The 15,240-nt window shown below is 50.7% G+C and overlaps 1 protein-coding gene across 1 annotated transcript in view; it reads left to right on the top strand.

The window, feature by feature from the left end:
• LOC113409307 (leukocyte immunoglobulin-like receptor subfamily A member 2) overlaps positions 1 to 4,225 on the top strand; it is a gene marked incomplete at its 5' end in the record, with an annotated part of 5,556 nt that extends 1,331 nt beyond the window's left edge. Inside the window, 4 exons of the mRNA XM_026663068.1 lie at positions 335 to 625; positions 2,186 to 2,317; positions 3,820 to 3,857; positions 4,079 to 4,225. Of these exons, the coding sequence (XP_026518853.1) occupies positions 335 to 625; positions 2,186 to 2,317; positions 3,820 to 3,857; positions 4,079 to 4,225 (608 nt within the window). The remainder of the gene's footprint in view (positions 1 to 334; positions 626 to 2,185; positions 2,318 to 3,819; positions 3,858 to 4,078) is intronic.
• Positions 4,226 to 15,240: the final 11,015 nt, after the last annotated feature.

Here is a 15,240-nt window from a genome sequence, read left to right on the forward strand (position 1 = left end):
TTTTTTGCTTGGGGCAGCAAAAAAGGTAGAGTGGGCCCTGCCTGGATCTGCCTGTGGCTGAGGAATCATAGAAGGTTAGGGTTGGAAGAGACCTGAGGAGGTTCTGGTCCAACCCCCTGCTCAAAGCAGGACCAACCCCAACTAAATCATCCCAGCCAGGGCTTTGTCAAGCCGGGCCTTAAAAACCTCTAAGGATGGAGATTCCACCACATCGCTAGGGAACCCATTCCACCCTCCTAGTGAAACAGTTTTTCCTAATATCGAACAAGACCTCCCGCACTGAAACTTGAGTTCATTCCACCTTGTTCTGTCATCTGCCCTCTCCCATGCACAGATCCCAGCTTACCCAGACCCTCCATCTCTCTGAACCCCACTGGGGTCACCGTCCCAGGGGCAGACGTCACCATCCGGTGTGAGGGGCAGCGCTGGGACGTGAGGTTTTTCCTGCACAAGGCTGGAGACCTGAACCCGCAGCGACATGTGGACCCTGCTGGGGACGGGGCCGAGTTCCGCATCCCCACCGTGGGCCGGCAGCACGGAGGGAACTACAGCTGCAGCTACCGGCCCCGATTGCAGCCTTTCATCTCCTCATATGCCAGCAGCGCTGTGGAGCTGGTGGTAGCAGGTGAGGGGCCCGGCTCCATTTCCCCACTCCCAGCCGGACACTCAGAAGGTCGTCACCCTGATGGGGGACGCTCAGAGCCAGGGTCTGCCCAAAGCCCTAGAACTCACCTGAACAGGGTGTAGGGACAGTGTCACTGCGGGGTTCCCCAGCCAGGGGGAGCAGCAGCTCCTGGAGGTTCAGGGCCAAGGGAGGGAGGATCCCTGCCCCCAGGGGGAGCTGCAGAGCAGGGGCCTTTCCCAGGGAATGCTCCTCCGGCTGCCCCCGCTCTGGGGACGCACAGAGGAGTCAGGGCCCAGGGGCTGCCGAGCCGGCACCATCCCCAGCCACAAACCCCCCTCCCCGGGACTGACAGTAACGATCGATGCTGAGTCACGGGCAGAGGTGGATTAAGGTTTCCTGGGGCCCTGGGCCAGAGCAAGGGGGATCCCTCCCCACCCCTTCCACCTGTGTCCCTCTGCTGTTCCGCCTCCTCCGCCTGCAGCCCCACCCATGGCCCCACCCCTTTCTGCCCCCTCCTGGGGCCCTGCCCCTCTTCCACCCATGTCCCTGCCCAATTTGCTACTCTCTGCCCCCCAACTGCACCCCAAGACTGGAGAAGCTCTGTCCCCCCGCCTCGGCCCCAGGGTGCAGCAGGTAGCGAGAGTTCCTCCCATCCCGCAGTGGAGGCTTCCCCTGTCCCATCCCCCGTGCTTCTGTGGGGACCAGGGTTGGGGTGCTGGGGCTTCCCCCGTCCTGCTCGCCCGGTGGCCGGGGCTCCAGGGCCCCCCACTTGGCTGGGGAACCTGGGCGCGGGCCCCGTAGGTCCAGTGGCTGATCCACCACTGGTCATGGAGGGTGGGGGGCGATCTATCAGTTGGTGTTTCAGCCTCTCATCCCACCCTGACAGACGCTGGTTTTATTCCTGCAGAGAGAACTGACCCGACCGAGCCTGGAGCAGCGCCGGCTACCACCCAACCATGCAGCACGGGGCCAGGTACTGGGGCCGGGGGGGAATCTATTGAGTCACAGATTGTGGGGCAGCTTCCCCCAGTGGTTGCCCAGCGGGAGGGACGGAGGCTGTTCAGAGGGGCAGTGACTCCCCCGCTTTCCCCTCCATTAGTAGCCATAGGTGGGGACGGGGGGGCTGGAGCTCCCTGCGAAGCAGCCAGAAGCAGCCAGCATGGGAGGCGGGATACCGGGCTAGATGGGTCTGTTGGCCTGAGCCGGTGCGACCATGAGGAAGTGGGTGAAATGCCTTAGAAATGATGGCCAGGCTGGATCAGACAGCGCCCCCTAGCGCCGTGCTGGGGCAATGGGGCCAACCCTGACTGATGGGGAGAGCGCCCCCTACTGAGCCCACTGCCCTGCAGCTCAGCACCCTCCCTAATGCTACAAATCCCCCAAATCTTGCAGACTCTGACCCCACTTGATGCCCTGGGGCCCCCCGACATCCTCCCCATAGAGTTTTCTGCTGCCTGCGCCCTGCGGTGTCCCAGCCCCTTGGACGCCGCCTGCGGTGGGAGGGGCTGGGGGGGAACAGATCAAACGCTCCCGGCACTCACGGCTGCTGCTGTTTCCCAGGCAGATCGGAATCGCCGGCACCTCCGGATCTGACCAACCCCATCATCGCCGGGGTGAGCGCGGCAGCCGCCGTCCTCCTCCTCGTCCTCCTCCTTGTGGCCTTCGTCTGCTTCATAAAAAAAAGTCGAGCCAGTGAGTGCCCCGCCCAGCGAGGGAAGGGTTAAACCTGCGGCTAAGCAGGGCAGGATGGGGTCACGGCTTGGATGGGGGACTGTGCCGGGAAAGCCAAGGAGCGGGGTGAGGGCTTAACAGGGGGTTCTGCTGCATGCGTAATCCCTGTACACACACAGCTGTCCCACCCCAGCAGTGACCGCATCTCAGCACCGGGTGAGGGGTCCCTGTATAACGAGCCACCGGCACCGTGCCTCTCAGGTACCAGGGGTGCCAGGGGAGCCGACCTGTGGCTCAGGTTCCTTATAACTAGTCACTAACGAGGGAGGATTGGGGACAGGAAAAGCCCCCCCGAGTTAATCTGCCCCTAGCCCCTGGTGCATGCTCTGGTGTTGCATTGCCCCCTGCTGGGCTGGCCCAGCCCTGCAGGGATCCAGGCTCAGCACCAGCAGTAGAGGGGACCCCCCAGACCCCCTATCCCTGCTGCCCTGTGGGGGGTGAGTGGCCGGGCGCTGGGACCGGGGGATCCCGATCGGCTCATGGGGGATTCTGGTTTGTGTCCCTCTGCAGGAAAAGGAGCCACACCGCGACCGAGCAGGTAGGAACCCGGCTCCTCCCCCCTCCCGATCGACCTGCCGGGGTCACAGGGCTCCTGGGTTCTCTGCTTAGTCTGGGAGGGGAATGGGGTCTAGTGGTTAGAGCAGGGAGGTGGGTGTGGGTGTGTGGGGAGGTGTCCAGAAGTCCTGGGTTCTATATCTGCCTCTGGGAGTAGAGTGGGGTCTAGTGGTTAGAGCGGGGTGGGGTGAGGTGGGGTCTGGTGGTTGGGGCAAGGGGGGCTCAGGGAACTGGGTTCAGGGTGAAGCAGGATGAGGGGCTCTCTGAGTGTATTGAGAAACCTCCCCGCGGGTGGGGGGATATGACCTTTACAAGGGGATTTTCTCTTTTAGCACCAGCCCTATAGTGGCATTAGAGGCACCGGCTCAGGAAGACCCCATCTGTGAGTAACACACCCAAGGGGGTATCAGAGTGGGGCAGGACCCCTGGGGAGGGGAGGGGCTTGTGGGGGCTCCACCCATATGGGGCGGGGCCTGATTTACAGCTGCTGCTGGGCGGGACTAAGGAGAGGGCCCCAGAGATAGCAGGTGTCAGCTGAGAGTGTTGGACTCCTAGGAGCTCCCTGGGGCCACCCTCCCTTCCCGCTCTAGTTCCCCATCAGCTCCCAGCTCCCAGCCCCCTGCTCTAACCACTAGTCTAGACCTCACTCTCCTCCCAAGCCAGGGTGAGAACACAGGCGTTCGGACTCCCAGCCCCCCACCCCCACTGTAACCCCTAGACATCTCTGTGCCTCCATTTTCCTCTCTGTAACATGGGGCTAATGACCATGGCCCATGCTGTGGGGCGGGGAAGGGGTGTCTGTGCCGGGCTCTGACCCCCCTGGCTGGACGGAGGGGTCAGAGCTGGGTGTGAGGTTCTGCTCTGGGGCAGCTGGGGGGTGCAGCTCAGCGGGTGTCTCTGTTCTGCAGATGCCTCCATTGATGAAGGGAAAGAGCCACAGACCCTGGTAAGTGTCCCCTGTTCCTCCTTGGGACCTGACCCCCAACCCTGACCCACATGGGCCCCATTCACATTATCTTGCACATTCAGTATTTTGGGGTGGGGGGTCGGGTTGCTGGGAGGCGCTTATGGGATCACCAGCTGGATTGCAGGGATGTGTGTGTGTGTGTGTGTGTGTTGGGGTGTTGGCTGATACACACACACCACAGTGACTCTCTCCCCTCCCAGCCCCAGGAGCCCGACCCCGGCGCCGACAGACTCACCTACGCCGAGCTGGACGACCAGGCGCTGCAGGCCAAGCGGGGGGGCCTGTCCTCTGCCCCTGAGCCCGTCCTGCACGCCGCGATCAACGTGAACCGAGCAGCCCCACAGTGAGAGCCGCTGCCCTCCCGCCCGCTGCATCCCCATCCCATCGAGGTGCTGTCCCCCTGCCCTTCCCAGACCTGGTGTGGGGGGCTCAACACCGGGAGGGGGAGGGGATGCGCCGAGGTGGCTGTTTATTTTATTTTGCATCCTGTTACTCTCCAGATTTGTAATAGACACAGAACCACAAAGCAGCCCAACCTGGGCACCTCACAGCCCCCCCTGTGCCCCCGCCGTGAATGTGTGTGACACCTGGGGGAGATGGGGTCGGAAGCGTGGGCTGGTTATACGGGGATCCGTCGCCCGGCATTGGGATGCGGCCCCCCTCCCGAGATCCTGGTCCCTGCAGCCTCCGGACCCACAGATCGGCCTGGAGAGACACAACTGACCCACATCCGCCTGCCTCTGGGTGCTCAGACATCAGCTGTCTCCCCGTTGCCTCAGTTTCCTCATGATGCACTGAGCATTGTTGTTATAGTAATGTTATAGGTTGTAATTTCATGTATATAATTATGAGGCTGAAAAAGTGTCTTCATGGCTTAAAACAAGCCCAGGCAAAACTCTCCAGGAGCAGAGGGGCAGTTCACACCTCATCAGGGCATGTGTGGGACAAACCCAGCCCAGCCTCACAGGAACAAAGGACACTGACCTAGGCAGCAACAAAGATCTGTTGGACTCTCGAGGGAGTCACCCCCCTTCCCTTGGTCAGTTTGGGACTGCGATGAGGTAATGCTCACCTGACTCTGAAAGGGGGGGGCAAAGCCAAGAGGGAAGAAAGAACATGATAAAAGGGAGAGAGGTTTGCCCTGCTCTCTCTCTCTTCCACCTCCATCTACAGACACCACCACCAAGCGACTGAAGCGCTGATCGAAGGGGAGAGCCTGGCTGTAGGGCAACCAGCCAGCCTGTGGTGAGAAGCAGCTAAGTTTGTAAGGGCATTGAAAGTGTTAAGATTAGCTTAGAATGCGTTTTGCTTTTATTTCATTTGACCAAATCCGATTTGTTGTGCTTTGACTTATAATCCCTTAAAATCCAGCTTTTGTAGTTAATAAATCTGTTTGTTTATTCTACCTGAAGCAGTGCGTTTGGTTTGAAGCGTGTCAGAGACTTCCTTTGGGATAACAAGCCTGGTACATATCAATTTCTTTGTTAAATTGACGAACTCATATGAGCTTGCAGCGTCTAGCAGGCATAATTGGACACTGCAAGACGGAGGTTCCTAGGGGTGTGTCTGGGACCGGAGATATCGGCTAGTGTCAGTCGGTTGCACAGTCCAAGCAGTGGCTGCCAAAAGTGCTCACTCTCATAGCTGGGAGCAACTTACATGCCAGAGGCTGTGCGTGAACATCACGGGAGTCGGGGTCTCACAGCGGAGCAGGGTGAGGCTGGCTCCCAGAGTCAAGGACTGGAGTGACCTAGGAGATCACCGGTCTGGATAACACCAGGGGAACATCACACACCCCCAGCTCTGGGAGGGGAGTGGGGTATCTCCTTGTTCCAGGGCTGGGGAATGGCTGGCTCAGGGGGGTGGGCATTGGGACACGGGGTCTCTCTCCTCTGGGGGGCACTGGCTCCAATCCAGCCCCAAGGCAGGGGTACAAGAAGACTCTACTGTCCTTTCACCAGTGGGTGGGGGGTCCCGTATCCCTTTGCCCCTCCCAATCCATGTCCCTCCAGTGTTTTCCCCAGTAATTGAAATTAGGGGGGGGGTTCGAATTTATAGGGGTGCGGTCAGGGCCGATGAGTGGTGAGACCATGAGGGCGAAGGGGGGCTGTATGGCACCATAGTAAAAACTGAAAAAATTTTCATGACCATTTTATATAACACATGTTTTAAAATCATCACACAAATTAAAGTTGGCTACTCAAGCCTTCCATGGAGCACTACGTCTATATCCTTCTTGGTTTCTTATTAAATTTTGCACGACTCTGTTAATGAACTTGAATGCAGCGCGTTCATCTTTGGTGGCTTCTTGTGTGTCCGGTACTTCCATTCCTTCAATTGATATGCTCATTAGTTCATTCACATGATCAGGCAGAAGGCAACTTCTTTCAGAACACAAAATACTATTCAATGAGGAAAAAGAATGCTGGGAGTAGAAAGTGATGAATTCCTACTTCTTTCATCTCAGGAAACGTAGCACAAAGATCGGGTCGAGCCACTAGAAGTTGAGGTCAAATCTTCATTCATTCGTCGTATGATATTCCACTCTGTGTTCAAATTCTCTGTTCTGTCCTGATCACGTGGCAGCCCCATTGCTGGTAGTGCCTCACTCCCCTCAACTGTCGGTGTTTTATAGGACAGGGATCTGTAAAAGCTACGTAGAGGTTTAGTAGAATCTAGAAGTTGCTGTTGTAGATTTGTAAGAATCAAGTCTGTGTACTTTTTCAGCTGGCTTAACAAAAACTTCTTGTCCTCTTCACTTAAGGAATCAATATAAATGCCTTCATTAGTCAACTTGGACTGAAGTCTTTGCTTCTTCCAGTACTTTTTCAATGAATATATTTCTGATTGATCCAAGGGTAGCTTCTATTGCTGGACAAAGATCTACTGCTGTTGTAGCAGATGCCTGGATGACGTTGTTTAATGACCCAAGTGGTTTCAACAGTAGACTTACAAGAGAGAGAACAGCGATAGTCTTCTCTGAACATAGTAACAAAAGTAATCCACCAGCCTCACTAGTTAGATCCATCCCATCTTGGTAGATACATTCCAAAGCCAATAACAATGCCTGAAGTAATTGCAAGACAACAGCCAAGGATCGCTCATGAGAAAGCCCGCGGGTTTTCTCAGGTTGGACTAATATGAACTTCAGTCCCAGTGTATCTTCCATATTTTCCAAGATATTCAGTCTTTTGGGACTCTTGCTGAAAAAAGAATGTAATGAAGACATTAAATTTATAGCTTTTTTAATGTTGTTTGAAGATTCTGCAGCTCGTACTAGCACTAGTTGGAGTAGGTGGCCTCTGCAGTGTGTATAGGAGAGATTAGGGTTACATTTTTCTCTTGTACTCCACCATGTCTTCCTGAGAAGTTTGCAGCTCCATCAAATGCACAAGCAGATATCTGTTTGGGGTCCAATTGACAAGCATTTAACTCTTCTAAGATGTGGGTTGTCAGAGATGCAGCCAATGTGTCTTCCATAACTTGAACATCTAGAAATGCATCTACTGGAATTGGCCTACCATGGACATCAAGATCACATACACAATGTCTTAATACTTGATGCCCATTTGCATCGGTGCATTCATCAGTCATGTATGAACATTTTTTGAATGTGGTGAGAGAGTTCTTCACTTTTTCAACTGTTTAATCTTTCACTGTTGCACCACATGCTTCTAACCAGTCAGCTGAGTTTCTTGCAGAAAGATATGAGTATTTGCCAGTCCACCAATGTTCAACTTCAGGATGAACAAGTGACAATACACTTAACATTGGCCTCCAGTTTGTAGTGTGTGATATCTCTTGCTTAATAGAAAGTAGGATGCCACAGCCGTGTTTGTTCGCATGAACTGTGTTGTCTCTCCAGCATTCTTAACAGCCTCATTAAGTTCTTCTAAAATTGGCTTTGACAGTGACTGGCTTATAAGGCTTTCTGCATGTTGATGCACTCCAGAGGCCTGGTGTTTTGCAGCCTTTTCAAGTAATTTGTCAGCATTGGCTTTGCTGATTGGTCTGGCAAACCAAGCTCCTCCACTTTTACCAATTATAGCATTGGGAAGCTTTCCTTCTTCATAAGCTTTTTTGCAAGACGTGCACCAGTAGCCATCTTTTGTAACTTCAATAAATGGAAACACTTCGACTGACAAACATCGGGAACTGCCTTTAGGTTTTGGAGACAGTTTCTTCACTAGGTAGCTGTATTTGTGCTTCGGGCTGGTCAGATGTAGATACACCACTTGAACCTTCAGATGACATGTTGATATATTCTTGGTTCTTGGTGTGTTCTTCACCTTGGTTGGTTTTTGAGGCCTTTGAGTGGACAAATTGCTGCATTGTTTTTTGTTTTTTCATTTGATCTGCAACATATAAAAGAGATATGAATAAATGAAATGTTTTGTTAGGATAATGCAAATTTAACATAAGGATAATGCAAATTACACCAAAATACACAACAGTTCTAGATTTCTAAAACAAATATATATATTTTTTAAATTACTTAATTTAAATTGACTTTTGAAAAGTAAGCCTTCATGGGATAAGAGGGAAGTCCTCTCATGGATCAGTAACTGGTTAAAAGATGGGAAACAAAGGGTAGGAATAAATTATGAGTTTTCAGAATGGAGAGAGATAAATAGTGGTATCCCTGAGGGGTCAGTACTGGAACCATTACTGTTCAACATATTCATCAATGATCTGGAGAAATGGGTAAACAGTGAGGTGGCAAAATTTGCAGATGATATAAAACTATTCAAGATAGTTCAGTCCAAAGCAGACTGTGAAGAGTTACAAGGAGATCTCACAAAACTGGGTGAGTGGGCAACAAAATGGCAGATGAAATTCAATGTTGATAAATGTAAAGTAAAGCACATTGGAAAACATAATCCCAACTATACATAGAAAATGATGGGGTCTAAATTAGATGTTACCACTCAAGAAAGAGATGTTAGAGTCATTGTGGATAGTTCTCTGAAAACATCCACTCAATGTGCAGCGGCAGTCAAAAAAGCGAACAGAATATTGGGAATCACTAAAGGGATAGATTATAAAACAGAAAATATCATATTGCCTCCATATAAATCCATGTACGTTCACACCTTGTATACTGTGTGCAAATCTTGTCACCCCACCCCAAAAAAGATATATTGGAATTGGAAAAGGTAGAGAGATGGGCAACTAAAATGATTCGGGGTATGAAACAGGAGGAGAGATTAAAGTGACTGGGAATTTTCAGCTTAGAAAAGAGACGACTAAGGGGGGATATGATGGAGGTCTATAAAATCTTGACTGGTGTGAAGAAAGTGAAGAAGGAAATGTTATTTACTCCTTCACAGAACTCAAGAACTGTCACCCAATGAAATTAATAGGCAGCAGGTTGAAAAAAACAACAAAAGGAAGTACTTCTTCACACAACATAAAGGCAAGTGGAACTCTTTGCCAGGGGATGCTGTGAAGACCAAAACTATAACAGGATTAAAAAAAGAACCAGATAAATTCCTGGAAAATAGGTCCATCAGTGGCTATTAGCCAGGATGGGGAGGAAGGCAACACCATGCTCTGAGTGTCCCTAGCCTGTTTGCCAGAAGCTGGGAATGGGCACCAGGGGATGGATCACTTGATGATTCCCTGTTCTGTTAATTCCCTCTGAAGCTGTCACGGACTCACAGATGGTGCCCACTCTTGGCCCCGTGCGGTCTGTGGGGGGTGCCTCTTTCAGTGAGACAGCCTTTCTCGGGGGTCCACTCTCTCTCGGGGTCAGGCCCCTCCACCTCCTGGAGCCGCATCTCTCTGAGCCTTAGCACGTCTGTCTCTCGCTGTGGGCCCCCTCAGGGAGTCCACTCGCTCTGGACCCCCGGGGCCTCTGCCCCCAAAGGGTTCGATGCAACCCTGTTCTCTAGACCAGAGTGACTCTCAGTCAGCATGAAACAGGAGGATTTATTGAGAGTTGAACACAGCACAGAAAACTCTCAGGGCCTCAGGCCTGGCCTCCCTCAGCACAGCACATCCCAGTCTCTCTGCACCCAGGTGGGCTCTGCCTGCTCCCCCTCTCCAGCCCAGAGCCCCCCTGCTTCCCAGCTGGGCATCTGATATCCCCTGCCCAAGCCCCGCCTCTGTTCAGTGTCTTCTCTCCAGGTAAACAGGGTCGTAAACTGGGGCCTCCTCTCCTCGCTTCTCTCCTCTGGCTGGAACCAACTAGTTATGTCACTGGGTCCTCACTCTGCAGCCCATTGTTCTCCCACTGGCCAGAACCGGCTGCAACTCCTGAGCTGGGTTTCCGGGTCAGGGTCTCAGGTCACCAGTCGCTGGGGTATCCATCCTCCAGGCCATTGGCTGGGGTCCCAAGTTCCCTCTCCGGTCCTCTGTAACAACAAACTCCCTCTCCCCTCCCCTCGTTAAACCAGTAACCCCCAGGGAAACTGAGTCCCACCCCTTCTGCATGCAAACCATTGAAACCCCACAGAAAACAAGAAAACCCCCCACTCACAGAAGCCTTGACCACTGTCGGAAGACAGGATACTGGGCTATATGGACCATTGGTCTGACCTAGTATGACCATTCTTATGTACAAATTAATTATAATAATAAAAATATTTAATACAGAAACTCCCCAACATAATGACCTTTCAAGATAGCAACGATATGAGATAGCAACCTTGGCACATAATGCATTTTAAAAATATTGGCCTACTAGGAAACATATTTATATAAGTTTCCATTCCCAGTCACAAATCTAGCATTCTGGAGCAAAGTCACTAAAATATAGTCCAACAAACAAATGTTTATTTATTGTGCCCCCTCACGTTTCCCTCCACTGCTGTTATGCAGATAAAACTACACAGGATCATTTCAGGGGACAAGGCAAAATACCATATTTATTATGATAACAATTTGGTCTATAACCAATAGCTAATACTTAATATATATATATATATTTGTGACAAAGCTCTGTCCTTGTCTCCATGGATCCCGTGTTTCCTGGCAGATTTCGCTACCCTCAGAGGCTCACTGTGATCCTCCGCGTAGCCTCTCTCTCTCTAGAGACAAGGGTCACAGCCTACTGAGCCATCTTCATCATAAGCCAGTGAGGGAGGTGAGGAGAAGCTACCCTCCCTCGCACAGTCTCTGTTGGCTCCCAGTCTCAGTGATTAATCGGGGGCAAAGCAGGGAGCCCAGGCCCACACTCTACTCTGGGCTCCAGCCCAGGGACCCTAATAGTATCAGCTATGGTAGCTGACCTTTTAGAAACAGGATGAGTACAATTCCCTGGGCTACTTCCCCACAGCAGCCCCCACTTCCTCAAGATCCACTTCCCCCTTACCTCAGGGCCTCCTTCCTTGTGCCTGATATGGTGTGTACTGCTCAGTCTCTCCAACAGCGCAACTTCCTCCTACAACTCCTGACATGCGCGCCCACCTGACTAACTGGGAGGCTTTTAACTAGTTTCAGCCAGCCCCTGATTGGCTTCAGGTATCCCAATCAACCTAGCGGTCCTCCCTGTCTTCTGGAAAGATCTTAATTGGCCCCAGATCTTAATTGACCTGGAGCAGCTGCCATTTGCTTATTCTGGTAACAGGGATTTGTTTAGCCTGTGGCTAATGTATCTGTCTCCCATTACTTTACTATAGCCAATTGGCCTTGCCCCGTCACACCACACACCAAACACACACACACACACACACACACACACACACACACACAAATGTTCTGCAGCTGCTGGATAGTTACCAGTCCTGGACGTAGCTTTAGTCCGTGGCCTGATTTCACAGCTTGGGTTCGCAGCTCACGGCAGTTAACCGGCCCGGGCACAAAGAAGGGCCAGGTCTCTGTCGGGCGCGCACCGATGCCCTTTGATGTTGGCAGCAGAATGTTACCCAAAGTCTTCCGTCTCACCCATCTTTTTTATAGGCTTTTAGTTTGAATCCAGAGTCTATAGGTCTTGCTGTGTCACGCTGCCTCTAGGTTCGGTGTGATTGATCACCCGTCAATTGCAGACATGACTTTCAGCCTGGGACCTGACGTTAATCTTCCTTCAATTGCACCTTTGTTCTTTTCTTTTTAGGGTGGACTCTTCTTACTTTGTTAGGGCTGTTGTCTGCATCCTCAGCCGTTGGTGTTTGCACTTTATTTCATCAGGATGGGCTGGGGCTGGAGGTTGATTCCATCATCCATACATACCTCATTCATACATCTGAACTACACGAATAAGATTACAGCAGAGTTTTGCAAAATGAAGGTTACAGCAGGGTTTAAGAAATGGAATGAGCATTTTAAAATGGAGTTTGAGGTACAATATGGACAAGTGTCATGAATGGCAAACAGGGAGCAGAAGTTACAATATTGAAACAAGCAACAGAGGGTCCTGTGACACCTTTAAGACTAACAGAAGTATTGGGAGCATAAGCTTTCATGGGTAAGAACCTCACTTCTTCAGATGCAAGTATTGAAACAGTGCAAGTTTCAGTGATCTAAGCAGCAATTGGATTGAAAGTGAAACGTACAAGGGCAGCCCGCTGAACAGCTGTGGCTCTTAACAAGCAGCTTAATTGAGCTGAGCGGCAGCGGACTTTTCCAATGAGTGCGAACCACGGGGCTCAACAAGCGGCTTAATTGTCAATTAGCCAGTTATTGGGGTAACTGGTTTTATGAATGAACGCTGTTTCATTCATAAAACTTTACTTATGAAGTTCTGTTTGTTTATTTGCATAAAACTTTAAACTTTACTTATGAAGTTATATTAATAAAGTGAGTAACTAAAAACAATTTCATTCATCAGTTCTACACTGAACCCTACATAGCGGTGTTCTCCTTGGTTAATGGAGACGCAGAGGTCAGAGGTGCTTTCACATGAGTTCACCTCCCAGGTGGGGGGCAAGAAAGCACCTTGCTCATTCCTCCAGCGGCTCACTGTTCACTCTGGCCACTGTTGTTCATTGTGCCACCGTTCACTCCATCGCTCTGTTGCCAATGGCCCTGCGCCATCACCTTCTGCTGCCACCTGCCACTGTGACCTCTGCGAGTTGATCTCTTGAGGTTCCACCAGATCTCAGTGATTTCAGCTGAGCTCTCAGTGGGGAAACCTCGCTGCTAGTGCAGGCTGGGCCGTCTCTTCCACAGAAACACTGTCCCACAGCAGGTCTAAGCACTTAGACCTGATTATCAGTGATTTCAACTGCAGTGGTCACTTAACAAAACAAAAGACTATCTATGAAGCCTAATCAGATCTGTCTCTAAACAGTGGAGAGGGGCAGGTCAAATAGTACTTGTGACTCAGGCAGACCATCAAGCAAAACACCTGTCCCTACCCTCTCTCTTGATGCCCTCAATCAGCACAGGCTAAGTACAGTTCTACTGCCCTTTACTCATACAATAAGAATAACAACATTTCATTACCCCAGCAGTCAACTGATTTGTAACCCAACCCCAGCCACTTGGGCAACACAGCTCTGTTTGCTGGATACCTAGGTAGATTAGGTGTGAATGTAAATACAATCTGGTCCTGAAGCCTTTCCCCCCAGTCCCAGCTCATCACTAGCTGTCAGGGAGAGCTCATTTAGACTTTGCTTACAAATCATCATTTGAAATTATTAGGTTGACCAGCATCACTGAAATGAATACACCGACATGGTCATAAAAAACAACAGCTGTAGAAGGAAGCTAGTCTATGTTCATATTTTTCAAATCTACAGTATTATACTTTTTCAGATACATGTGTTTTATCATACACTGTATATGCTTTTAAAGTGTGTATTAACGTCACCAGATGTCCTGATTTAATAGGATAACCCTGATCTTAAATCCTAACCCTGCCACCTACCTTGGTCATCCCTCCCATTGAAACCTGCAGGTTGACTCATTTTAACCAATGGGGTTGAATTATGCAAATCACCTTGAGTGAGTTAGGACTGACTGGCTGAGTTAACTCTGATGTCACAAAGCACCTCCACCTACAGCATCAATTTAATGGACGTCGTGCAGAAAATCAGGATTTTCTGGTTCTGCTGTTTTCCAATTGTCACCAAAATCAACAAGGTTCTTCCCACCGATGCCCAGAAATTTTGGAATCAATTTAACTTTGTCTTCAAAAATTATCGTGTTACAGACAGACAAAGAAATGCCATTGAACTGAGCATTCGGCCTCGCTGCTCTCAGCCAACAGGGACCTGAGTCTCCTCCCTGTTAACTCAGTGAGAACCCCAAGCTCAGCCCATCAGTGTGGAGACGCTCCGGGCTGGGAGCTGAGCAAGGGAACAGATGGGCAGACGACCGCATCAGTCCCCATAGGAGATCATTCTGGGGGAGATCACCATCAGCACATGATTCCCGCCCCACCTCTTTGTGAGGGCCCCTTACAAGGACAGCTGGTGAACAGCCCCACCCTCGTCAGGAAGACGAGCAGCAGAGAGAAATGGGACAAGGAAAGAGAAATGCAAAGACAAGAGGAAGGGAGGTAAAGGCAAGTGAAAAAGGACAAATTCCAAAGGCCCCAGTGAATTATAGATTCCAAGGCCAGAAAGATCCACTCTGATCATCTCGTCCAACCTTCTGTATTACATGGGCCATAGAACTTCTCTCAGAAAAATTCCTGTTTGAATTAGAGCAGATTTTTTAGAAAAACATCCCATCTTGATTTTAAAAATGCCAGTTATAGAGGATCCATCACAACCCTGGGTAAATTGTTCCAAACCCTGTCAGTTAAAAATGTTCCCCTTATTTCCAGTCTGAATTTCTCGAACTTCAACTTGCAGCCATTAGCTCTTCTTATCCCTGTGTCTGCTAAAGTGAAGAGCCTATTAGCCAATATTTGTTCCCTTATGCTCATCCTTTAACCTTCTCTTCGTTCAGCTAAATAGACTGAGCTCCTGGAGTTTATCATTATCAGGCAGGTTTTCTAATCCTTTAATCATTCTTGTGGCTCTTCTCTTCTCTGAACTTTCTCCAATTTATTGGCATCCATCTCAAATTGTGGACACCAGAAGGGGACACAATATTCCAGTAGTGGTCACACCAGTGCCAAATGCACCTCTCCACTTCTAGCTGAGATTCTGCTGTGTATTGTGACAAAGTTCCTCCTCTATCTTGGTGGGTCCTGCGCTTATTGGCGGATTTTCTTGCTTCAGAGTTTCACCATGTGGGTTGGGGAACAGCCCAGAGACCTTCCCCTCTGGAAGAACCCACAGTCCAGGTCAATTGGGAGGTTTGGGGGGAACCCGGGCCCGCCCTCTACTCCGGGTTCCAGCCCAGGGCCCTGTGGACTGCAGCTGTCTATAGTGCCTCCTGTAACAGCTGCATGACAGCTACAACTCCCTGGGCTACTTCCCCATGGCCTCCTCCAAACACCTTCCTTATTCTCACCACAGGACCTTCC

Source organism: Terrapene carolina, unplaced genomic scaffold (genome assembly GCF_002925995.2).
Source record: "Terrapene carolina triunguis isolate 2854851 unplaced genomic scaffold, T_m_triunguis-2.0 Scaffold32219, whole genome shotgun sequence".
Taxonomy (NCBI): Eukaryota; Metazoa; Chordata; order Testudines; family Emydidae; genus Terrapene; species Terrapene triunguis.